Raw genomic sequence first — 24,979 nt, 5'->3', positions numbered from 1 at the left:
ATCTGAAGCAAATGGTCCAATTCTAGTTTAATGTTGGGAGTAAACCAATAACCATGAAGAATCTCAGTAACAGACATGTTGAGGAAATGCACAATGCTGTGCTAGTCACTGTGAAGAATCAATGAAACAGAGTCTGATACCTGCCCTCAAGGAGCAGACATGTTGGTTGTGGAATTGAAACATACATGAAAATGAAACATAATCGCAGTCGTTATTGGTGATAAAACACAGGATGATGGCACAGACAAGGAGGGGCTCCTATTAGGCTTTCTAGGGAAGGAAAGAGATGTTGTAGACTCCACATTCAGAGACTTTTGGAGCAAAGCTGTTGTCCTCTTCAAACTACAAAGTTGCATAACCCTATAGGTTTTTTCACAAAAAGAGATCCAAGGAGATGGCAAGCATAGCATTTAAAAAAATTTCTTTTTAAAAATTGTGATAAATATTCATAACAAAATTTACCATTTAGCTATTTTTAAGTGTACAGTACAGTGGCATTAAGTACATTCACATTCTTTTGCAACCATAAGCACCATCCATCTCCAGAACTTTTTTCATCATGAAAAACTGAAACTCTGTATCTGTTAAACAGTAGTTCCCTATTGCTCCCTCCCCAGGGCCTGGCAACCACCTTTCTGCTTTCTGTCTCTATGACTTTAACTATTCAAAGTACCTCATATGAGTGGAAGCACACAGTGTTTATTCTTTTGTGACTGGCTTATTTCATTTGATGTCTTCAAGGTTCATCCCTATTGCAGCATGTGTTAGAATGTCATTCCTTTTTAAGGCTGAACAATATTTCACTGCATGTATATACCGCATTTTGCTTTGTTTACCATTCATCCAGCAGTAAACACTTGATTTGCTTCTACCTTTTGGCTGTTGTGAATAATGCTGCATGAATGTGAGTGTACAGATATCTCTTAGAGATCCTGCTTCCAATTCTTTTAGGTATATATCCAGAAGTAGATTGCTGGGTCGTATGGTAATTATTTTTTAAATTTTCTGAGGAACCATCATACTGTTTACCATGGTGTCTGCACCATTTTACATTCTCACTAACAGTGTGCAAGGGTTCCAGTATCTTCATATCCTCACTAAAACTTATTTTCTTTTTTTTTAAAATAGCAGTCATCCTAATGGGTGTGAGGAGCTATCTTATTTTGATTCTGATATTCATTTCTCTAATGATTATTGATGTTGAGCATCTTTTCATGTGCTTATTAGCTAGTTGTGTATATCCTCTTTGGAGAAATGTCTATTCAAGTTCTTTGCCCAGTTTTTCATTGGATCTTTTGTTGTTGAATTTTAGGAGTTCTCTTTGTACTGTGGATATTAAACCTCTACCAGATGTGTGATTTGAAAATATTAATATTTTCTTCTAGGCCGGGCGTGGTGGCTCACGCCTGTAATCCTAGCTCTCTGGGAGGCCGATGCGGGCGGATTGCTCGAGGTCAGGAGTTCGAAACCAGCCTGAGCAAGAGCGAGAGCCCGTCTCTACTATAAATAGAAAGAAATTAATTGGCCAACTAATATATACAAAAAATTAGCCGGGCATGGTGGCGAATGCCTGTAGTCCCAGCTACTTGGGAGGCTGAGGCAGGAGGATTGCTTGAGCCAGGAGTTTGAGGTTGCTATGAGCTAGGCTGACGCCACGGCACTCACTCTAGCCTGGGCAACAAAGCGAGACTCTGTCTCAAAAATAAATAAATAAATAAATAAATAAAAATATTTTCTTCTATTTTATGGTTTTGCCTTTTTACTGTGTTGATAGTGTTTTTGATGCATAAAGTTTTAAATTTTGGTGAAGACTCGTTTGTCTGTTTCTTCTTTTATTGCTTAGAAATCATAGCCAAATCCAATGTCATGAAGCCACTTCCCATGTTTTCTTCCAACAGTTTTATAGTTTTTAGCTTTTATGTTTAGGTCTTTAATTCATTTTTAGCTAATTGTTGTGTATAGTGTTAGGTAAGGGTCCAACTTCATTCTCTTGCATGTGGATATCCAGTTTTCCCAGCACCATTTGTTGAGAAGACTGTCCTTTCCCCATTGAATGGTCTTGGCACCCTTGTTGAAAAATTTTTTGACCATATATATGAGATTTTATTTCTGCTATATTCCATTGATCTATGTCTGTTTTATGCTAGTACTGCACTGTTTTGATTCCTGTAGCTTTGTGGTAGGTTTTGAAGTCAGGAAATGTGAGCCCTCCAATTTTGTTCTTTTTCAAAATTGTTTTGGCCATTTGGGATCCCTTGGGACTCTGTATGAATTGTAGGATAGATTTTTCTATCTCTGCAAAAAATGTCATTGAAATTTTGATAAGGATTGCATTTATCTTGTAGATTGCTTTGGGTACTATTGACATTTTAACAACATTAAGTCTTCTATGAACTTGGATGTCGTTACAAATATTTGTCTTCTTTAATTTCTTTCATCAATGTTTTATAGTTTTTATTATAGAACTCTCTAAATATTTTATTCTTTTTGATGCTATTGTAAATAGAATTGTTTTCTTAATTTCCTTTTCCCATCATTCATTGTTACTGTATAGAAACACAACTGATTTTCATGTGTTGATTTTGTATCCTACTACTTTGCTGAATTTCATAGCATTGTAAGTGTTTCCATAACTCCCAGGATGTTTTTCCTGTGGCAGATTGTTTCCAAGTTGAAGGATGAAATAATTCTAATAGAAAAAGAATGCACAGACCTTCAGCTGCACATGGCAAGAACAGATTGGTGGTGTGAAAACCTTGGCATGTGGAAAGCGTCCATCACCAGTGGAGAGGTAGGTTGACTGCTTTTCCTCCCAATTTATTTTAAAAGTTTGACTTTGTAAGACAAGATTTTATCCTGGAGAATTAACATTGAGTATAGAAACTTAAACTCATTCTTTTAGACCACACTTGTCCTACTTGCCCTCCCCCATATTTTCACTCTAGTTCGCCTATGACTGGGAGCTGCACTAGGCTGCTTGGTAGATCTGATCTCACTCCACTTCAGACAGGTAGTTATGCTTCTTCACCAGAATTGTAAACAACTTTTGTGTAGGAACATTTAATGTTCTTGAATTACCAATGTCTTTTTCCATTGAGAGTTAGAATAAAATGGAAAGTGCTTTTTGAAACTTGGAGATGAACGATTGAAAATTTAAGTGCATGTGATTGTTCCATCCTGCTGACTTCAATTTACTGCTTAAATCTCAGTAACTCTAAAAGCTTTAATAACAAATTTTTTTCCTTTGAATTATTTTGCTATTCTTTGAGGGATATGGGATAAATTTGCAGAATATACTGTATCCATTTTCATTTGTCTATAAAAATAATTTCATTTAGGAGGCAGGGAAGGGGGGGATACCTTTATGAGGCACTTTGCCCTGGAAGTCACTTGTTCATGAGCTTGCTGTGGTATTTTGGTCATTGAAAAGATAGCAGAACTGTAAACAGGGGGTTCACATGACTGCCAGAGCTCACAGAGCAATCCTATAGAGTGGAAGATGCCTTTTCTTCCAGCCAGACTCCTGAATTCTGGCACTGGCTGGCTCACTCAACTGGAAATGAGGTCCTAGGAAAGTTACCCTGTCTCTGCCTCTCCTTCCCATTGTTATAGTGGGATAATCATCTTGCTCAGTGAATCTTGCATCTTTCCTTTGCCTTTTGTATTGAATCTTTCTCTGTAGTTAATTTATGATACTAATTCAAGCTCAAATTCAATGTATTTTCTGTTTGTTTTTTCTCTTATGTATTTATGTTAATAGTGGCCTATTCTGAATTGTGTGTGTGTGTGTGTGTGTGTGTGTGCACATGTATGTGTGTATATGAATTATCTAGTTGGGAGGTAAAGAAAAGTGTGTGTCTCAATGTAAAATTTCATGAGAATGGAAATCATGGTTTGATGAATCCTGAAATTAAACTGAGGAAGCTCTCACAGGTGCATCTGATACTTGTTTGCTTGCTGCTAATTTGTTTTTTCAGGGAAACACAGGATGTGATGTAAAGTCTGTGATACCAGTTTTTGCTGTTTAACAAATTTCATGGCTTAAAACAACACTCCTTTATTAGTTCACACCTCTGTAGGTCAGAAGGCCAGCACAGAATGGCTGAGTTCTCTGTTTATTATTATATCTCAAGGCTGACATCAGTATGTTGGCCAGACTGAGTTCTTGTCTGGAGACTTTGAGGAAAATCCACTTCCAAGCTTATTCAGGTTATTGACAGAATTTAGTTCCTTGTGGTTGTAGAACTGAATTTCTATATTCTTGCTGGCTTCCTTCTTGGGCTTTGAATCTTTCCAACTTCCTTTTCTAATACTAATCAGCAGAAACTCTCTGCTTTTAGGTTAGGCCCACCTGGGTAATCCCCCTGTTTTAAGGTCTGCTGTGCTGTATAACGTAACTAAATTGCCAGAGTAAGAGTCATCACAGCACAGTCCCGAGGATTATACAGGGCAGCACCAGACAGGGCGCACCAGGGAGAGGAAATCTCATCAGGGGACTGTTAAAAAATCTTCCTGGCGCATCCATGCTTTCTGTCATTGTTGATTTTCATTTTTTGTTTTTCAAGATTACAGAAGAGAGTGGTGAACAAATGCCGTGTTACTTTGTCATGGTAAGCCTACAAGAAGTTGGAGGAGTTGAAACTAAGAACTGGACAGTCCCAAGAAGGCTCAGTGAGTTTCAGAATTTACACCGGAAACTTAGTGAGGTATGAATACTCATGAGGTAGAATCCTTGTGACAAGATTCTAGAATTACTGAGCAAGAACAGATTCAGGAGCTCATTTCAATTTTTACATATAAGGAAACTGATTTTTCTCCTTTCCTGTTGATACTAGCAAAGTGGCATTTTCAGCCTGACATTTGGAAATTTATTCATAGATCGGACCATCTAGTCTAGTCTGTGTCTGTCAGAACAGATAATTGTGTTATTTTCATTGTAAGTTACCATAGAACCGCAGAGCTGGAAGAGACCTAAGAATCATCTAGGGCCAGTGGTTTTGAAGCTGCCAGTTGTGACCCATTAAGGGGTAGTGAAATCAATCATGAGTTAGAGCAATAGAAAGAGAACAGAATATACTGGATTTCATCACATGTACTAAGGGAGGCAGCAAAGTGTGGTGGTTGAAAGCACAACCTCTAAAGCCAGACTGCTTGGCTTTGAATCTTCTCTCTACCATTTATAACTGTATGATCTGGGAGGTAACAGTCCCTTTGTGCCTCTTTTCTTCATCAGTGAAATATGAATATTAATAGTACCTACTTGATGGGGTTGTTGTAAGGATTAAGCAACTAATATATACAAAGCATTTAGAATGTGTGGCACATAGTAAACATTGGGTTTTTTGTTAGTAGTGATAATGAGCATTGTTTGTTTTGGTTTTATGTATTTATATGTATATATGTATGTGCATTAGGGGTTGCACACATGCATATTTCCTACTGTGGGTTTTAGTTTAAAATGTTTGAAATCCATAATGTAAGTCATTTATTTGATAGATGAGGGAAACTGATCCCAAAGCATAACTGACTTATCACAGGATGTATACATAGTAGCCAAGTTAGGATTAGAATCTGACTTTTTATTATTCTTCCCACCTTTCCTGAATAATTGCATCTTCTCTAATTCTCCTACTAGGGGTAGCTGCCCTTTACCCCAGCAATGAAAAAGTCTTCAATCATTTCTACTTTAATTTAGGTCCATTTTTCTCTTTCTCAGAATGAACTGACACTGGTATAACCCTGTGGTCACCTCTCACACCCCTCTTTTGCAGATGAAGTGTGTCTCCTTTAACCTTGTCTCCTAGGGTGATTTTTAATCACTAAGGGATGATGGCCAAAACCAAGTGTCATGCACCCTATAGCATTTCTCATGTGGACTCTGATCCACCCCAGCAGTGTGGAAAGCAAAATGTTTATCTCAATTTAACAATGCCTTTTTCCCAAAAGTTTTGAGTAAAATTGACACTGCAGAAACATGTGTTTGCCTTGTGACAAGCCATTGTGGAACCAAAGTTTAATATCAGTCACGTTGAATATAAAAACAGAAGGCGGAAAAGGAATTTAGGGACGATTTTGAAATAAAACGTACTTGGAAAATAAATGTACTTAGAAAATCAAAACAATCACACTGACTCATTAGAAGAAACAAACACAAAAGCCCATGTGTATCCTCATTGTCATCTTTCCACCTCTGTGGATTAATGGCCGGGCTCTTCTCTTGCCCTTGCTATTAATATTTCCTACACTTTGAGTTTTCCTGTTGTGAGAACGCTTCCTGTTGATAACTGTGACAGGAAGCACCTTTTTGGGTCCCTAGTGATTGTAATCTTCCCTTCCAAATCTCACTGCCTGTTTCACTTCTCTAAAATTTTATAGAGCTGTTGTTAGGATGAAATAACACATGCCTTGCTTCTAGCACAGTGTCTGGCAGAATGTAGGATTTAATCCACAAAGAGCAGTCTATTATTAATATATATTTTTATTATTAATATATTTACATTCTACAATTTGCTATTGAAAGGCAGTAGTAGAGCTACAACCCAAGGTTTCTTTCTTTCCATTGTTTTCTTTTGTTTAACTTTTTACAGACATGTTGTAAACACAACACGTTCTAATAGAAAAGTTCTCAGTGGGCCGGATGCAGTGGCTCACGCCTGTAATCCTAGCACTCTGGGAGGCTGAGGCGGGCGGATTGCTCGAGGTCAGGAGTTCAAAACCAGCTTGAGCAAGAACGAGATCCCATGTCTACTATAAATAGAAAGAAATTAATTGGCCAACTAATATATAGAGAAAAAATTAGCCAGGCATAGTGGCGCATGCCTGTAGTCCCAGCTACCCAGGAGGCTGAGGCAGCAGGATTGCTTGAGCCCAGGAGTTTGAGGTTGCTGTGAGCTAGGCTGACGCCATGGCACTCACTCTAGCTTGGGCAACAAAGCCAGACTCTGTCTCAGAAAAAAAAAAAAAAAAGAAAAGTTATCTGTGAGTGGGTTTCTAGACCTAGCATACTGTGCTACTTACTGTGCATGTTGTACAAATCCATCTTGTCAGCCTCGCTTCATTATTTCCTGACATCCAGGTGTCTGCAGGTCTGGGAATGAGCTTTAACTTTCTCCACCAAATGTCCCATTCCCCCAGACTCTTTTAGCCTGATTAGAACAGTCACTTTTCAAGCTCTTAAATCTCACAGGTACATGTACAGGAGGAAGATACTTGGTTTGTTCTATCTATAATTCTAAATCCTTAAGATTAAAATGTAATTTCAAAACACTAATATTTAATTTTTTTTCCCCTACAGTGTTTCCCTTCTTTAAAAAAAGTCCAGTTGCCTTCTCTTAGCAAGCTGCCTTTCAAATCAGTAGATCAAAAGTTTATGGAAAAGTCAAAGAATCAATTAAATAAGTTTTTACAGGTAAGCAAGTGAAAAGTTTTGGATATGAGAGGAAAAATTAGTTACTTGGGGTGAAATTGTCATCATTCTAAGAGTTTAGTATTTTGCTTTTTGTTCTCAAAATTCATGCCAGATCCTCAAAATAACTTTAGTCTTTTTTTGTTAATTCAAGTATAACATACATAAAAAAAATTACACATAAGTGTACAACTGTCTTCATTTTCACAAACTGACCACCCCCATATGACTAGCACCCAGTCCAAGGAACTGACTGTCTCCTGTACCTCCGGCTCCTCCCCATCATTGCTGTCCCGACTCCCAAAAGCATAGGCCAGTGTAATTGGTTTTGAACTTCATGTGAATGGAACCAGTGTGGTTCCTTTGTGTCTGACTTCTTTCACTCAACATTATGTTGGTGAGATTCATCCACAGTGGTGTTTTAGTTGTAGATCATTCGTTTTTCATTGTGTGAATATGCTCTAGTCTATTCATTCTGTTGTTGATGGGCGTTTGGCTAGTTTCCAGTTGGAGGCTGTTACTAAGAGTGCTTCTATAGACTTCCAGTACTTGTCTTTTGGTGAATATATGTTGGGAAATACCTAGGGAATCAGGGTTTTTCGGTTTTTCAATATAATTATAGCAATTTTTATACTCTCACCAGCAGTGTGTAGGGGTTCTGATGGCTCCACATCCTCATTAACACTTTTTTTTTTTTTTTTGCCTTCTTCTAGCCATCTGGTGGGTATGTAGTGGTATCTCATTGTGGTTCTAATTTGCATTTCCCTGATGACTGATGAAGTTGAGTACCATCGCATATGTTTATTGGCCATTTGGATAGTTATTTCTTTTTGTGAGTGCCTATTAAAATTGTGTGTACTATTGGCTTGCCTGTTTTTTCTATATTGCTTTGTAGAAGTTTTGAATGTGTTTTGGATATGAGTTCCTTGTCAGACCGCACATGCTGTCAGTATCTTCTCTTTCTGTGGATTGCATTTTCACTCTTTTAACAATTTCTTTTAATGAATAGAAGTTCCCAATTTTAATTTAGCTCAGTTTATCAATTTTTTCTTTTATTGTTAATGCCTTTTGTGCCTGTTAAGAAGTCTTTGCCTATTCCAAGGCCCTGAAGATAAATTTTCATTTAAACACTTTGTTGTTTTCCATCAGTCTGTTTTTCAATAAGGCCAGACGACAGTATGTTCTCCCAATAGCAACCACTGTTTATTCTTTCCTTAGCTGTACCATGTGTCCAGAGTATAGCTGTTACTTAAACTACAGACCTTAAAGCCCTTAAATTTAAGTTCTTGGAGACATGGATCTTTGCCCCATAAAACACGTTTTCCCCTATGCAGTAGTAGCTAGAAGTTCTGAGACTTACTTTTATATGCTTTGCATAATTTTATCATCTTAATTTTTTTATTTTTTTAGTTGACACATTGTAATTATACATATTTATAGAGTACAATTTCATGTTTTGATACAAGTATATGTTACATAATGATCAAGTCAGAGTAATTAGCCTATCCATCATCACCTCATGCATATATCATTTCTTTGTGGTGAGAACATTCAAAAACCTCTCTTCTAGCAATTTTGTAGTATGCAGTACCTTACTGTCAACCATGGTCACTCTGCTATACAGTAGGACACCAGGAGTTCTTTTTGGTTTCTGACTGTAACTTTGTACCCATTGAGTAGCTTTTCTCATTCTCCCCTTCACAGTCTCTGGTAACCACTGTTCTACTTTCTATTTCTATACCAGCTTCTTTCTTTGGATTCCATAGATAAATGAGGTCATGCTGTATTTGTCTTTCTATGTGTGGTTTATGTCTGGTGTTCCCCAGGTTGATCCATGTTATCACAAATGACAGGATTAAATCCTTTTTAATAGCTGAATAGTATTCCATTGTGTATCTATGACAGGTTTTCTTTGTCCATTCATCCATCGTTGGACACTTAGGTTGATTCTGTTATATTAATATATCTTGGCTATTGTATAAATAGTGCTATGATAAGCATGGGAGTGTAGATATCTCGTTGACAAACTGATTTCATTTACAGTCGTGAAATGGTTGGATCATGTGATAGGTCTATTTTTAATTTTTTTGAGGGACCTCCATACTATTTTCCATAATGGCTGTACTATTACAGTTCCATGAACAGTAAGTATTCCCTTTTTTTCACATCCTTGCCAGCACTTTGTTTTCTTTTGTCTTTTTTATATTATCCATTCTAACTGGATATATGCTCTTATTGGGTGGTTGGGGATGGAAATGAGTTAGTGAGTTCTGCTGTTGTACCAAGAGAAGCATTCATGCTAGCATACTGTTGGGAGGTTGTGTGGGCGTGGCTCAGGGCAAGAATAATCTGCAGCTAAACCAAATGACAGTGGTCTCAAGTGGTCATTTGCCTTCTAGTTAAAAGAAGTTTAAGTCAGGAAATAATGTTTCAATTATTTTTCATTTCCTCAAAGACTTTGTTTGAAAGTGCTAACTATTCAGTGCATTTAGGTAGGCCACACAGCAGACTGTAGTTTCAAATGTATCATTCCACAAACTACAGACAGGAAAATTGAAATGCAAAATGGTCAGTCTGAAAGGCAGATATATTAGGTCCCCAGAATCTTCCAGAAAAAAAACAATTCCATTGAGTGTATGTTTACTTGAATGCTTAAATATGACCTATGGTGCCCTATCAAGGCATACTAATAAGACAGACATTAATCATCTAGCTGGTCATTTTTGTTCATGCTGTCATGTTTGTCTTACTTCATGCCTACATGCTATCTCCCCATCCCTCCCACACACACCCACTTGGTCCAGCCGTCCTAGGTTTCCTTCGACAGGCACTCCACCCCACTTCTGGGTATGCATCCGGTGCTCTACCCCACTTCTGGGCATGCATATGCTATTAACGCTTCTTGGAATGCCATACCTTTCTCTGGCTCCATGCAATAGCCGTCTCAGCTTTTCACCAGACTAGAATAGCAAGAGTGTTTGAGAGGTGGGGGAGTTCGGGATAGGGAGTGGGATTCTGTTCTCAGAGAGCTTATAAGTGATAAAAATCTCAATTTAATCACTGCCTTGCCTGCAGACATAGTCTTTGATCACATTTCTAACATTGTTTTGTACATAGTTTTCTTTTCCTTCATAATTGAATGTAATTAAGCCCAAAGATTTATCACCCTTAGTGATTTTCTTATTTATATTGATTGTATTAAATTTGACACTTCCCATTAGTATCATATGCTACTATTTTATAAAATAATGTTGGAGTGTAGATTAGCTAAAAGAAGTCAAGATATGGGGTAGAATATCTCACTCCTCCTAATCCACCCTCACGTATAAGTTGAGCTGACCATTTAATACTCTGAAAAAGGAATAAAGGCCTGTCTGCAGGGGTCAGGGAAGGGAAGGCTGTGGTGGCACTAACTGGTCATTCCTCTTAATCTCCTTCCCTGTGTCCAAGCAGGACCTGCCCATGTCAGGCCAGTCTTCTGCAGGGTGCACGAAGCTGGGACTGCTGGGATACTGGTGGTGCCCCTGAGACTCCTTGTCTCCAGTGTGGTAGTGTTGGGCCCTCCCAAGGTGCTTATCCTCAGGAAGGTCATAGGATTTGTCAGGTTGTTTGCCATCTGAACAAACAGGATGTGACCATCATGGACCAGCTGCTCTGAGACCAGACTTGAACCTCCACTTCTAGCCTAGTTTCTGTCATTAGAAGCATAGTTGGCTTCTAGTGTTCCACAAGGGGTTACATCATAAACAGGCAATAGTTCCCTTTGGTTTATTTATTCCTTTACCCTATATCTTATAATACTAGAGACTTAAATGTTCTGTGGTCACATTGTTAATTTTACTGTCTCATGATAGCACTTGCTTGTACATAAACTCGATTTATGTTCTGCTCTCCTCTCCCGTAAGGCCTGATAAGTACATACAGAACTTTAGGAAATTGCCAGTTTAAGGGCCAATAAAAACAGTTGTATAGTTACATAAACCAGCACTGCTTGGAAGGTGGCAGCATAGAGTAATGAAACTGTTGCTTGGCAGGCAGTGCCACCACGTAATAAGTCAAGTTCTTTTTTTTTAGCCACTCTACAGTTGCCATAAAAGGGCAATTTGGTGGTATCCTTGTGTAATTTGCAGAAATTTAAATTGTTCAAACACAGATGGATGAAAGCTATCTTTCAAAGGTGGTAGCACCTGGAATCTGTGAGCCGCAAGCAAAAGTAAGATGTTTTGTTGCACCAAGTGGTATAAAGTAGAGTCAGTTCCATCTGCACGGGGTCCTCCATGAGCAGAGTGATTAGGGCACTACCAGTTAACCTGGAGAGTATTGTTTGCTGTTAAGTTCATTGAGAATTGATCCAGTATAGTTCATTTCATGGGGAGAGGGAAGTGGTTTGGGGTTCAGAAATATGATGAAACTAAATCTGTGATACAGTCAATTCTGCCTTGTTTGCCTTTACTTGTAGTAGCTCCCAGCAGCACAGAGAGTTTCCTGTATAGGAGCAATTCATCCTCTTTCTTCCACAGAATCTGCTTTCAGATGAAAGACTGTGTCAGAGTGAAGCACTTTATGCCTTTTTGAGCCCTTCTCCTGACTACCTCAAGGTTACTGATGTGCAGGGGAAAAAACCCACTTTTTCATTATCTTCATTTTTGGAAAGACTTCCTCGTGACTTCTTCTCCCACCAGGAGGTGAGCCATCTAAAGGTTGTACTATTTTCATAGCATATTTAAGCAGATATCTTCTTGAAGGCTGTTTGGAGTAACAGATGCTTGCTGGGCACATGCTACTAATGGGGGGAAAGCAAATACGTCCATTTTTAGTTACTGTCACTGTCATATTTGGAGGCACCAACTTGTCCTCCCCTGCAAGAGGAGGAGTTAAGATACAGAATGGAAAGATAAAGAAGGTGGGTAGGTGAGATGCGGACAGGAAGCCCTGTAGGAGGCGCTCTACATGGGGTGGAGGCGCCAGGCCCGCGAGGGGAGGGGGAGGAGGGCTGTCATGGTGGAGGAGCTGGACTGCCATTAGGGTTCAGGAGAGGAGGGCATAGGCCATCGGTCCAGAGTGGAGGGTTCTGCAGTGCTCTAGTGCAAGGCAAGGGAAAGGGCAGAAGGGAGGGGCAAGGTTCATGCCAGGCTGGGGAGTTTAGACTGTCTTCTCAGAAATGGAGAACTGTGGAATATTTTGAAGTAAGGTGAATCAGGCAGTGATAGGTAGGAGTAAAGGAATGAATTGAGAGAGACTGTAGACATTGTGATCTCATGTTCTAGACCTCAGGCTTCCTCCAGAGTAGGCTCTCAACTCACGTGTAGGCCTCAGAGGCCCCTGTCTGGGTTTCTAGCCAATTGCACAAGGCCGTCTCTGAAACGTGGCTTCTCTTAGCCTATTGCCAGATGCCACTGCCTCTTCATCAGGCCTGGCTCAGTGAGTCCAGGCAGAGGAACTGGTGACGAGAAGGAGTGTGCCACTCTCCCGCATTACGAGCTGGGAGCGGTCAGTGCATACCGCAGAGCAAGCCCACACCTCTGCTAGGGTCCTCATGTAAACCCGTTTCCCCCATAAGTGTCTCTCCCACCGCTGTCCTTCACGTTTGTCTGTACTTGGCTGGCTTACCTCTGTCACCTCCCTTTTATTCTCAAATCCTGCAGAGTTTACGTGTGGATCAGTCACTCTGTGAAATGACTCTCTGAAGGGAAGTGCCAGGGCTTTCTTCCCAGTCTTAACCTTGCTCAGCCTCTTCGGGCATTTAATGTTGCTGGACTTCTGTGAAGCTGTAGACTTTTAGGGAACTCCTCCTGCCCCTGTGACTTCTCCTCAGTCCTTTCCCCAATCACCTGATGCAGGTGTCCCCGGAATCCTGCCATTAGCCCTCTGCCTGGGCCCACACTTCAGTTCTGCCTGTATGCAGACGTTAGAATGCACTTCCTCAGCTGCTCCTTCCGCTACCTGAGGTTTGCACCTCTCTGATGGCACTTCATCCTGCCTTGTAGAAACAGCTACTTGTGTGTGTACCTGTCAGTGCCCTGAGAAGGCTGTGGGCACTGAGCGTCTGGATCCACGGCACACTCATTTGCACTAGTGGTGCCTGGCACAGAATCAGTTTTGAACTGAAACTCGCTGATATGCACATCAGGAAATGAGACTAGCTGAAGTACAGAATACAAGCTTGAATCAGAGCTTTAAAAATAACTAAATTACTTTAAAATGTGCATGTTTAAAAAACAACAGTGAATTTAAAATTATTTAAGTTAAAAGTCTTACTTTCAAAAGTCAAAATGGTTAGAATACTATTAATATAGTGACAGAGGTCTTTTAAAATTGGCTTATGTTTTAAACCTGGAATAAAGCTTTGGAGTCAAGCTTTTCCCTGAGGTTAGATTCATTTTGCTTTTCATACTGAAAATGGATAGATTTCTGTATGAAAGTTGAAGGATTATGTAAGGTTAAAATATGAGCCAAGAGTTTGGAATTTATACTTGAAGAAGGAGAGTAGCTCTTCCATTTTTCTTGGATAAGTGATTTGCTTTCTATGACTTTGCTGTATCCCCAGGAGGAGATAGAGGAAGACAGTGACCTGTCAGATTATGGTGACGATGTGGATGGGAAGAAAGATGCCTTGGCTGAACCATGTTTCATGTTGATCGGGGAGATTTTTGAACTTCGAGGAAGTAAGACTCTTTGTTATTACTTAGTGGTACTTGCTTGTTAACTGGTACACACACCCACGCACACACACATTTAATGTCCCTTCCTGAAGTGCATCGGCCAAATATATGTATTCATACATTCATTCATTCAACAAATAGTTTTAAGAGCCAGCCACATAGTATGCTGCACATACAACCTTAAGACAGACAATGTCTGTGCTCTTGGAACTTAGGGTCCCTATTTACCCTGCACCATGCTCCTCTAAAATAGAGTGCTTTGAATTTCTTTTTGCATGACTTGGCATAGCTTCATTGCCTTATCACCAAAAGTTATACAGAAAATTAATTTGCATAGCAGAGGAAGAACCCTGTTGTTAAAGGTAAGGTTGTGTTGCTAGGATAGTAGTATGGCCAGGGATGCAGGAATGCTTCAACCCTATTTTCAGCCACCTTTCTTCCTCCAGAGCAGTGGTTCTCTGTGGAGGGAAGGAGGGAGAGACTTTCGGTAGTATCCCAAGACATTTTTGGTTGCCACAACTTTGGGTGAGGGTGAGCTGCTGGTATCCAGTGGGTACAGACTAGGGATACTGCTAACATTCTAAATGCATAGGACAGCCCCCACCACAGAGTTATCTTGCCCAAAGGCAATAATGCTGACATTGAGAAGTCCTTTCCTAATGATTCTGGAAGGAGATATACTTAGAAGAAACAATTGCAAAAATAGGGATCAAAAATACCATTTTATTAAGAGCTGTTCAAATGTCTATCTCCCAGAACAATGCTTTGGTGAAAGGTAAACTGGACTACATAGCTTATGCTGCTGCTTTTTTTTTTTTTTTCCTTTTAAAGGCTAGTCAAGTGAAGCAGTGGGAGTAGAGAAGGAACAAAGAAATCTCTAACTAGTTGTGATCAATTAGTTGTAAACACCACTGCATTTGGACCAGCCGATGTGCATTGATCTTGAGTCTTGCATAGGACTTACTATCCTCTGCCCACACCTTCACAACCCCCCAGCACTCTAAATCATGAGGCCATTTTATTTGGTCAGACCTGGAGCCTCAGTACTAGGTAGAGATATGGCAGGTGCCTACAGGCACACCTAACCACCTAGAAGAGGAAGCAAATGAGAAGAGCAAGAGTATGTAAAGCAGAGTAATGCTACCAGCCAGTGAAATATCGCCCCATGAATGTCCTGGGCTTTATCTACTCGGATTAGCATCTTTTACCTTGAGTCAAAGGAGATAGGCTAAGAGTGGATCTTATATAGGAAATGAGGCTGTACTTCTCTTCTCACTAATCTATCCTTTAACATGACACTTCAAGAATTATTAGAACTATTTAGATGAAAAAATGTCAAGTACTATTATAAACTTGAACATGTCTTATGTATCTTTTAATCCTCAGTATCTACTGTAATGCCTGATCCATGGTAGATAATCAGTAAAATTCCTGGATGGATACACTGATGAGTGAATAGGCAAGAAAATTTTAAGTGCCAGAATGAATTATCTTTGGTTATTGAACTTTTTCTCCTCCTGAATCAAATCTAGGAGAATATATAATCAATTAGTAAATACTGCAGAAGCCTTTGTTTTAGATGGACTTCTGTAGGGAAACAAAAATATATCAAAATATAGATTTTGCTTTCAGTGAATTTATAGTAAAATGGGTCCAAAAATGTACTTCACATTAAACAACAGACCAAATTCTAAAATGCAGGCAGAAATTTACATAAAAGGGTGTTTATTTTTATCATAATTACAATAATGAAAAGTTAGAACTAAGATAAACTTTAGAAATAGGGGAGAGTTAAATTATTTAGGAAATAATCCATATGATGGAATATTATCCAGATATGAAAAGTCCTTTCAGATGAAAAAGGTGTAGTGTTTCCATATTTTGGAAACTTTGATATATACTGATATTTACCTTGATTCAGTATAGGCAGAGAAGAGTGGTACTCCACCAAAGTCTGGCTCTTCCTTAGTGAAATTTGGGCCATTAAATCATGAATCCTCCCAGTTTCCCACAGAGTTGGCAAGAATGAGGAAGCACTATACCACCCTTTGTCATTTTGTTCCTTGTGATTGATGCAAGGAGCTTAAGAGACGTGGTAGACGTGTCAGAGCATGTCAGACCTAGTCACAGCTCACTGGAGCAGGGCTCGTAATCCTGTCTTTGCAGTGTGCACTTCCTCCATCTGATGCCTGCTCAGAGCATATCTGGTTTTGCTAGTAACATTTCAGAGAGGAATAAATAGAACATCATCTATAATGAGATGTGGTATATTTGCCATCAGCAGAATCCTAGTGCTGCTGCAGCTGCTTCTGTAGCTTTGAACAAATGAGCCTTTGGAAGGAGTAATGGGGCTGTTTTAGGGGGCTGGGGAAAGATAGGAAAAAGCAGTAGTGTAAGGGGCTATTGTGATAGGAGAGGATGTGGAGCAAAATCCATTTGGTTTCTGCTCTAGTTCAGTATATAAAAAAAGGGACCAATAATATAGCCCCCTGCCCTTTTTTTAATAAGCACTTGGCTGTTAGGCATTGTTCCTGGAGTTGCATTTGTCCTCAGACCCTTTGGGGATGAACTACCTCTCTCTTGCCCTAGAAAGGTGGAGTGACATTATCATTGCTGACAGACATGCTCATCCCAGCCTAAATGTCAGCCTAAAATGAACAAGTCTGCATGCTTGGCAGTATTCCTGCAAATTCCATCAAAAACTTTAAGGCATTTTTGAAGACTGGTTCTGACCCCGAAATTTTACTTTACCTAAGGGATTAATGCTACTTTAACTGGATATTTTGACCCATTTAAAAAGTTAGAAATGACTTTAGAATGTTTTAAAGTCTAGTATCAAGTCTATGTTGATAGTTGATTTTTATTTGTGTGGCTGCCCTTGTACAGAGATGTTTGTGAATTTGCTTCTTCAGATTTTCTTACTAGGGCACAGGAGCCTCCTGGCTCCATTATAGCCAAGTCTGAATTTCTCATTTCTTCTTGTGTCAATAACCAAACATTTCAATGGATAGGGGTGGATATAGAAAAAATTGGTTTAGATTCCAATTTCTGAACCTACAATATCAGCACAGCATTTCTTTGCCTTCTTTTAACTTATTTATGTTCATATTCTATACCTATAACAATGTCTCCATGTTAACAATAAAAGTTTGTATCTGTAAACCCTTCACAATGCTTTTTACACACAAAAGGACCCAGAGAGCAAAGTAAAGCAAATGTTAATGCTCTCCTTTTCCAGGTGAGGAAACTGAGGTTCAGAGAAGGTGATCTGTACCCAGCAGCTCTAGGAGGTGACACAGGAGATCGCTCAAGTCATATCTCATTCAGGGTCCTGGCTCTTTGCAGTTCATCTTTCCTCCCCCAAACACATGACATATATACAAATACAGGATGGTCTACAAAGTGCCAATCAAATGGGGCCAGTTAAACTTGTCAATTCATTTATATTTCAAAATATTTTTCAACATTTGACTACAGATGTTTCTCATTCAGAGTAGTATGCTCGAAAATTGGGTTCAGCAAGCCAGACAGAAATCTAAAATAGGAATTATGCTGTCTGCTAGTGGAAAACAGACATGTCGTCAGTAGCCCAGGGACATACGAAGTGAGGTATCATTTTCACTTGCCAGCTCAGCTGTTGTTTAGGCATTGAAAAGCTGTACAAACTCTTTGGTTTCATCTCATCAGTTGCTTAGTTCAAAATGAAAGCTTAGAAGAGTTTTCCTGAGAGGATGTTTGCTAACCTGGACATGAATTCCTTAGATACCACAGCCTTGACTCGATGTCAGGACTCAGATTGGGTTAAGTAGTGATATTTAAGCTTTGTACATCTATGAAAATGTCTTAATTATGAAATCTTGTGTAAAAAGTTTTCCTCTGATTTATATTTTAGTGTTTAAATGGGTGAGAAGAACATTAATTGCCCTCGTTCAGGTCACTTTTGGAAGAACCATCAACAAGTGAGTTGTCAGAAATTAATATTTGGATCAATGCCCTGCTCTTTGCCTTAATAGTCAAATTACCTTATGGTACCATAGACAGTGGTTTTACTGAAAGTATTTTATTTTCTCTTACTTTTTACTTCTGATGTGACTCTAAGATTGGATAGGGAAGCAGAGTTCTGAAAGACTCTCTCCCGCAGAATAGACAGTGAATTAGATGAAACACCCACTAGCCCCAGCATTCTGGCTTGCGAGGGCCAGAGGTTGTGCCCTGTAAAGTTCCCTTTTGATCATGATGACTGGTTGGAGTATCCTGGGTATAGTGTTTTTATGTCACATGGAAATCAGTTCAAGGATTACACTGGAAGCCACAATGAAAGTAGGATGAACGGCACATGGCAGGTATTTGCTTGGAGGGAAATACAAACCATACATAACTTTTTAAGAGTTAGGATAGCATTAAAATGTTAATTCTTGTTAGTTAATATCTGAGTGTCCATCGGAGTGTATGTGTGTCTCTATCATAATAGCACTGTTATAAGCTATATGTATAGTATTAACCACGTTACATTATCCATATACATAAAAGCATTATGCTTGTCAATAGATCTTTCACAGAGTGTTCTGGTGTCCATAAAAAGTAATCCAGGGAGGCTGAGGTGGGCAGATCGCTCAAGGTCAGGAGTTTGAAACCAGCCTAAGCAAGAGCGAGACCCACATCTCTACTAAACATAGAAAGAAATTAATTGGCCGACTAAAAATATATAGAAAAAATTAGCTGGGCATGGTGGCGCATGCCTGTAGTCCCAGCTACTTGGAAGGCTGAGGCAGGAGGATCACTTGAGCCCAGGAGTTGGAGGTTGCTGTGAGCTAGGCTGATGCCACGGCACTCTAGCCCGGCAACATAGTGAGACTCTGTCTCAGAAAAAAAAAAACACATAAAAGGTAATCTACATTTTGGTCATTCATTTATGAAAGCCTTGGGTCTGTTATTGAGAACTCACCATCAATTAATGTTAGTTTCTAAGAAATTATTGGAATTTTTCTTAACTGCAAAATCATGCAGTCAGTAAGAAGTCAAATAGAATTATTTAGATAGGTTCAAGCCAAAAAGGAGTATTTGAGATAAGTTGAATTCCTCATTTTGTTGGTGAGGAAATGGGACCTAAGAGGTGAAGTGACTTGTCTTAAGGTCACCAGATGGGTCAGCAGACCCAACCTGGCCTCCTGGACTGTGCCGAGAATTTGTAACTGCTACTATTGAGGTCTTTTAAATAGTAATGCTATACCCAAAATTCTTCAAGAGGGAAACATCATGATTTCCTGCAGAATAGAAATAATTGTGAGTCAACTTCTAAAAATAAGAAAAAAAATCACTTTTTTGTATAACAAAGTAAATTTTAAGGTAAAGTTATCAGATTTTCCCAAGTGAAAGATTAATTTGGTTGTCAAACATTGTACAAGGTTAATATGATAGCTTTATCATATAAAGCTTATAATTTTTATATGAAACATTATAAAAAATTTATTATGTTTTTATTGATTTACAGATAGAATATATTTTCCTTGTGTTCACAAACAAAAGTTTACTTCTATTTTATTTGTAATATTTAAAAAAAATAGTTGGCTTAGTATCATAGGCTTTTGTTTTAATCAGAAAAAATGGCCTATTTAACTGATTGTTTTAGTCTAAGGCAAACCTCTTAACTTTAGTATTAACAGGCCTTAGATAAAGAAATTTCAAAAATGGCCGTATTTTTCTCAGTACTTGAGACTTGCAAATTTATTTTCCTTTTCAGTTTGAGCAAATCATGCATACTTTCCTTGTTCTTATTTATGATATTGGCTCTTAATTATAAAATGAACAGCTGCAGTTTGTGAGTGGTGAATGCATTTGGCAGTTATTTTCATAGGAATGGAGGGAGAGGCATCATGTAGAGAATTTTCAGGCTGTTTATTTCAATGGGCTTTTATCAGGTACAGAATTCTGGAGCACCTGGTCCTCTGCTATTTTTGCCTTTGGCAGATGATGACACATCATAAAATTAAGTAGCAGTACAGTTTGTGCCTCTTTCCTTCTAGCGATTACAATTTCACATACTAGAATTGCTTCAAAAGCTTCCTACAGGTTTTGGCTAATAGAAAAGTTAGACCTAAATTGGAGAAAATACTTAGCTGATGGCCTTTGGTGAAAGCCACTTACCTAATCTTAAATTGTAAACTGAAATTGTAGGCAGGTGGGCAGGCAGGTCTCTCTTAAAGCAGAAGTCTCATTAAATTAATAGATTTATTTTATATTCTAGATTTTGATTGCAAAGTTCAAAGCACTACAGGGAAGGATCTTAGGAAATGTGCAGTTACAAACAGAATTCACATTATAATTTGAATCACAGTGAAGTTTAGACATTCATTCAATAGTGACTGATTACTATGTGCAAAGTACTAGACTTAAAACATCTATTTTAGATACCATTTCTGAAAACCTTATATTGTCCCTTTAAAAATCTGGTTGGATGTTGGATTCTTAAAGGGCTTTTTGATTTATTATTATTCATAAATTGAGTTTGATCTTTCTGGCATTAATAGTCTTAGATGGTTCTTTTCCCCCTTTTCAACAGACTTTCTCCTCCCAACCTCATACCTACTCTTGGGCTCTTTGAACTGTGTTTACTTGTTTCTTGACAGCAAAAAACCTGAAGTTTGACTAATGACTAATGAAATGGGTTGTGTTGGAAGACCTGGGTAACCAGATAAAAGCCATTTTGTGCATAACTGTGCGAGTCAAATGTCTGCCCAATTTTTCATTCCCGTGGAAATTTGACATTGGCCAGAGCGCAGTGTGTTTTTGAAAGGGAATGTCTTTTTCCTTGTCTTGTGAGCTGCGAGGTGCATCCTCTGGGTCAGAGTATTCTGCCCAGCATTATCTGCCCTGGGAACACTAAGAGACAGCTAGTGAAAAATCCTGGTTCTCCTCCAGGACTTCAGGAGCTCAGGGAGGTTTTCCAGACTACTTTTACCAGTCTTTAAATGGATTTATGTTTTCAATTTATAATGCTTCATAGAGAAATAAATTGCAGTCTTCAAACAAATCAGTCTCTCAGTTCTTGTCTTTTACAGATTGAAAGGTACTACATGACAAACATTTGGAGAAGTTAGTGCCAATGAAAATAGCTTTTGAAAAAATTGGTCATCCAGTTTACCAAAATAAAAAATCACATTCAGAGCCAGAGGTTAAAAATATTATTCCTAGTTTATTCATCAAACATTTAGATTGGGCTATATCTTAACCTACACATTGATAAATGCTTTTTGAGAATAGATTACAATATTTAAAAACCTCATCCAAGAAATATTTTTCTTTTAAAAGACAAATCCGGGACACAGTGAACTGGATTTTCAGTGAGCAAATGTTGGTTTACTACATCAATATTTTCCGGGATGCTTTTTGGCCAAATGGGAAATTGGCACCACCAACCAAGATCAGAAGCAAAGAGCAATATCGGGAAACAAAACAGAGAGCACAGCAAAAGCTACTCGAAAACATTCCAGGTGAGGCGTGGGTTGTTTGTCCTGAAAAGTACAAGTAGGAAATGTTGACCGTATTAAGGCATTTTTCATTTATATCTCTCAGGAAACATTATTTACAATGGAAAAAAGATCACATTCTTTTCTTTCAAGCCATTTCTTGTCACTTGCTAAGAAGTTGTACTGAGAATCTTAATAAGAACTTTTTCACTAAAAAAATGTTTTAGAATAGATACTAACAATAGATTTTGTGTTTTAGAAAGCCTACTAAAGTATATTGTTTTGAGAGCATCATTTTTAGTAATATGTGAATATTTTTATTATTAACAGTAGTAGCAATATATAAAATTATAGTTCATGTAAGTGACTTATGTTGAAAAATTCTAGATAAACTTATTTTCTCTTTTAAGTGTTTGAGGGAACTGACCATTCATGTTTCTCATGCACCAAGTGCCTTTTTATTTATTGTCTATGTATCATGTAATATCTCTTTCACCAAGTATCTGTGCATTTTCAGTTTTTCAATGGCAGCATAGAATATAAACTTAATTTTTCAGATACGCTTCAGAGCCTTGTTGGACAGCAAAATGCCCGCCATGGTATAATAAAAATATTCAATGCACTGCAAGAAACAAGAGCCAATAAGCATCTGTTATATGTGAGTAAATTAAGCTTTAATAGCTCAAGGAGGTTTTCCAGACCACTGTTTTATATTTCTGTTCACATATTGGGGTAGATTTTTTTTTTTTTTTTTTTTTTTTTTTTTTGAGACAGAGTCTCGCTTTGTTGCACAGGCTAGAGTGAGTGCCGTGGCATCAGCCTAGCTCACAGCAACCTCAAACTCCTGGGCTCAAGCAATCCTTCTGCCTCAGCCTCCCGAGTAGCTGGGACTACAGGCATGCGCCACCACGCCCGGCTAATTTTATATATATATATATTAGTTGGCCAATTAATTTCTTTCTATTTATAGTAGAGATGGGGTCTTGCTCTTGCTCAGGCTGGTTTCGAACTCCTGACCTCGAGCAATCCGCCCGCCTCAGCCTCCCAGAGTGCTAGGATTACAGGCTTGAGCCACCGCGCCCGGCCTGGGGTAGATTTTAATTCTTCACATTTTTAATCACTCTCATTACTTATAACTCTGAACCCATTTTCTCTGCTTCATTTTGTCTGTTCATTTAATTAAAAAAATTAATTACCCCCAGTGTATTCAGCATTCTTATTCTTACATACTATTAAATAGTTGTCTCTCTTGACTTTATTATTTTTTTTAAAGACAGAGTCTTACTCTGTTGCCCAGGCTGGAGTTCAGTGTCATCCTCACAGCTCACTACGGCCTCAAACTCCTGGTTCAAGTGATCCTCCTGCCTCATCTTCCCAAGTAGCTGGGACTGATACTGATATTGCTGACGGGTTGATGATGGTTAACTAGAGTTTATGTGATATTAATTTCTTTTGCTTGAGAATCACTTGTGCACTAATAATAATTTCAGACCTAAAATTAGACTTTTCTCCTAGATGCAAATATTTATTTTGAGTAAACCCTTGGAGAAAGAACACATTTTTCCACTTTTTTTTTTTCAGGTGCTGATAGAACTGCTGCTAATTGAACTGTGTCCTGAGCTGAGAGCTCATTTAGATCAACTTAAAGCTGGTCAAGTTTGAAACTGCACAAATAAACCACCAGAGAAATAAATGTCTGTGTAATATAGACATGAAACATTTTCCTCTTTTCCACAGAGGGCTTGACTGAGAACCACATTGATTTTTATTGTAGTTACCTCCCTCTAGTTTTATGCGAAATAAGCAGAATTGGGGAGGAGGGGGACTTGATGCTGTAGTTGACAACAGGAAAAAAAAACTTCTATTGATTTTTATTTAAATAATATAAATACTTTAAAGCTCTACATATTGATTGAAATACAAATGTTAATATGTGATAAGAACCTAGGAAATATTTTAAATATTTATGAAAACAGTTTTGTTTTAAAATAAAGAACTATGAATATTGTACAGTTAATTTCCTCACTGAGGATTCTGAACATTCCTATACTATTTCACGTGTACTGAAGAACATTGTTGTGCAATGCTTTGTGTAAAGTTACTGTGAAAATTTTATTGTCTTTATTTTTACCAAAGATTTCCCATAGTTTGAGCATTCAAAGCAATAAAATATAAAAATAAATCATTGGGCTCTATGATATTTAAGATACTTCTCAAAAAAAGAGATTGAAATAATTCGGTCAGTTCAAATATTTATTGACTTGCCTTTTTTGTAGAAAACACTGGGCACCTTTTCAGTACTTCTGCAAGGAAGTATAAAGTTTGCTGCCTTTCTCCAGACAAAAAATAAATATGTGAAATACATGATTTTTAGTGAGTAAAAGGAGCCAACTTAGTGCTTGAAATGTGTTATTAGGAAGGCAAGGTGTGAGCTGAACCTTGAAGTGTGGGCAGGACTGAGACAGGGAAACAGAGGTCAGTCATTCCAGGGAGTTTAGGAACTTGAATGTATCACCAGGTCTTGTAGACTAAACCAGGGGCACTGAGTGAGATTCAGAATACAGATTTTGTTTTGTTATTCATAGTGGGAACACAGACAAGTCACTTGATCAATTCTCCTGGGTTTCACCATCTATTATTCAGTGATAAAATCCTTTCCCCTCTCTAATCCCCAAGAATATTGAAAATAAAAATTAAGTTTGAATCTGTGAAAAAGACTATATATATAAAAAATATTATAGTAGGTATAATATAGCCTATAACACTATATAGTATTATTTATATAGTATATATATAGTGCTATAGGTTATATTATTGATAGATCATACCTGCAATGTTCTTGATAATAAGCAAGTTCTGAAAGATAAACGATTAACAAATAGTAAACCCAGTTTTATCTTCGAGATTCTTCTAATTGCAGCTTTTTGGTTCTTTTTTCAAACCAAGATATTTGACACTTGAGAAAAACTCAAAATTGACTATTTATATGGATAAGAATTCTCCTTCAAAAGGGTATAGAAAAGACCATATAAAATGCATTCAGGAAAGAGAAGAAAAATGAAGTTGCCAAGCCCAAAAAAACTCACCATAACACAATTACTGGAAATGTCCATCTTATACATAATTCTATGCTATCATTTAGACTGTAGCTGTTAAATTTATACTGCAAATGAGAAAAATATTTTGACTCCTCAATATTTCTTTATGATAAATTCTCATTTTTTCATAAGATGCCAGCTATAAGGAATCTTATATAAGTTTTGTTTTTAAAGAGTAATGATCTGGAAGTGTCAGCTCACTTGAGTTAAAGACTAACTCCACTCCAAGGTCAAGCTGTGTACCACTGTGGTAGTTTTCAGGGCTCATATGTGCCTGAGCATCAGCTTTCTGGTAACTACAGGAAACTGAAATTTTAAATTTTGCATTGAATTCACTGAAGACATTTA

General features: G+C 38.1%; 1 protein-coding gene across 4 annotated transcripts in view; it reads left to right on the top strand.

Moving 5' to 3' along the window:
• Positions 1-23,715, top strand: part of SNX25 (sorting nexin 25) — a 115,152-nt gene extending 91,437 nt beyond the window's left edge. For 2 of the 4 annotated variants that reach the window (XM_076010679.1, XM_076010676.1), the window contains exons 11-19: positions 2,660-2,791; positions 4,566-4,706; positions 7,295-7,408; positions 11,926-12,090; positions 13,953-14,070; positions 17,960-18,026; positions 21,376-21,557; positions 22,091-22,191; positions 23,115-23,715. In XM_076010679.1, the coding sequence (XP_075866794.1) occupies positions 2,660-2,791; positions 4,566-4,706; positions 7,295-7,408; positions 11,926-12,090; positions 13,953-14,070; positions 17,960-18,026; positions 21,376-21,557; positions 22,091-22,191; positions 23,115-23,195 (1,101 nt within the window). In that variant the 3' untranslated portion in view covers positions 23,196-23,715. The remainder of the gene's footprint in view (positions 1-2,659; positions 2,792-4,565; positions 4,707-7,294; positions 7,409-11,925; positions 12,091-13,952; positions 14,071-17,959; positions 18,027-21,375; positions 21,558-22,090; positions 22,192-23,114) is intronic. The other 2 variants (XM_076010677.1, XM_076010678.1) reach the window with 2 other exon arrangements.
• The last annotated feature ends 1,264 nt before the right edge of the window (positions 23,716-24,979 follow it).

Source organism: Microcebus murinus, chromosome 15 (assembly GCF_040939455.1).
Source record: "Microcebus murinus isolate Inina chromosome 15, M.murinus_Inina_mat1.0, whole genome shotgun sequence".
Taxonomy (NCBI): Eukaryota; Metazoa; Chordata; class Mammalia; order Primates; family Cheirogaleidae; genus Microcebus; species Microcebus murinus.
The sequence above is the reverse complement of the archived record's forward strand: the minus strand, read 5'-3'. Positions and strand labels throughout refer to the sequence as shown.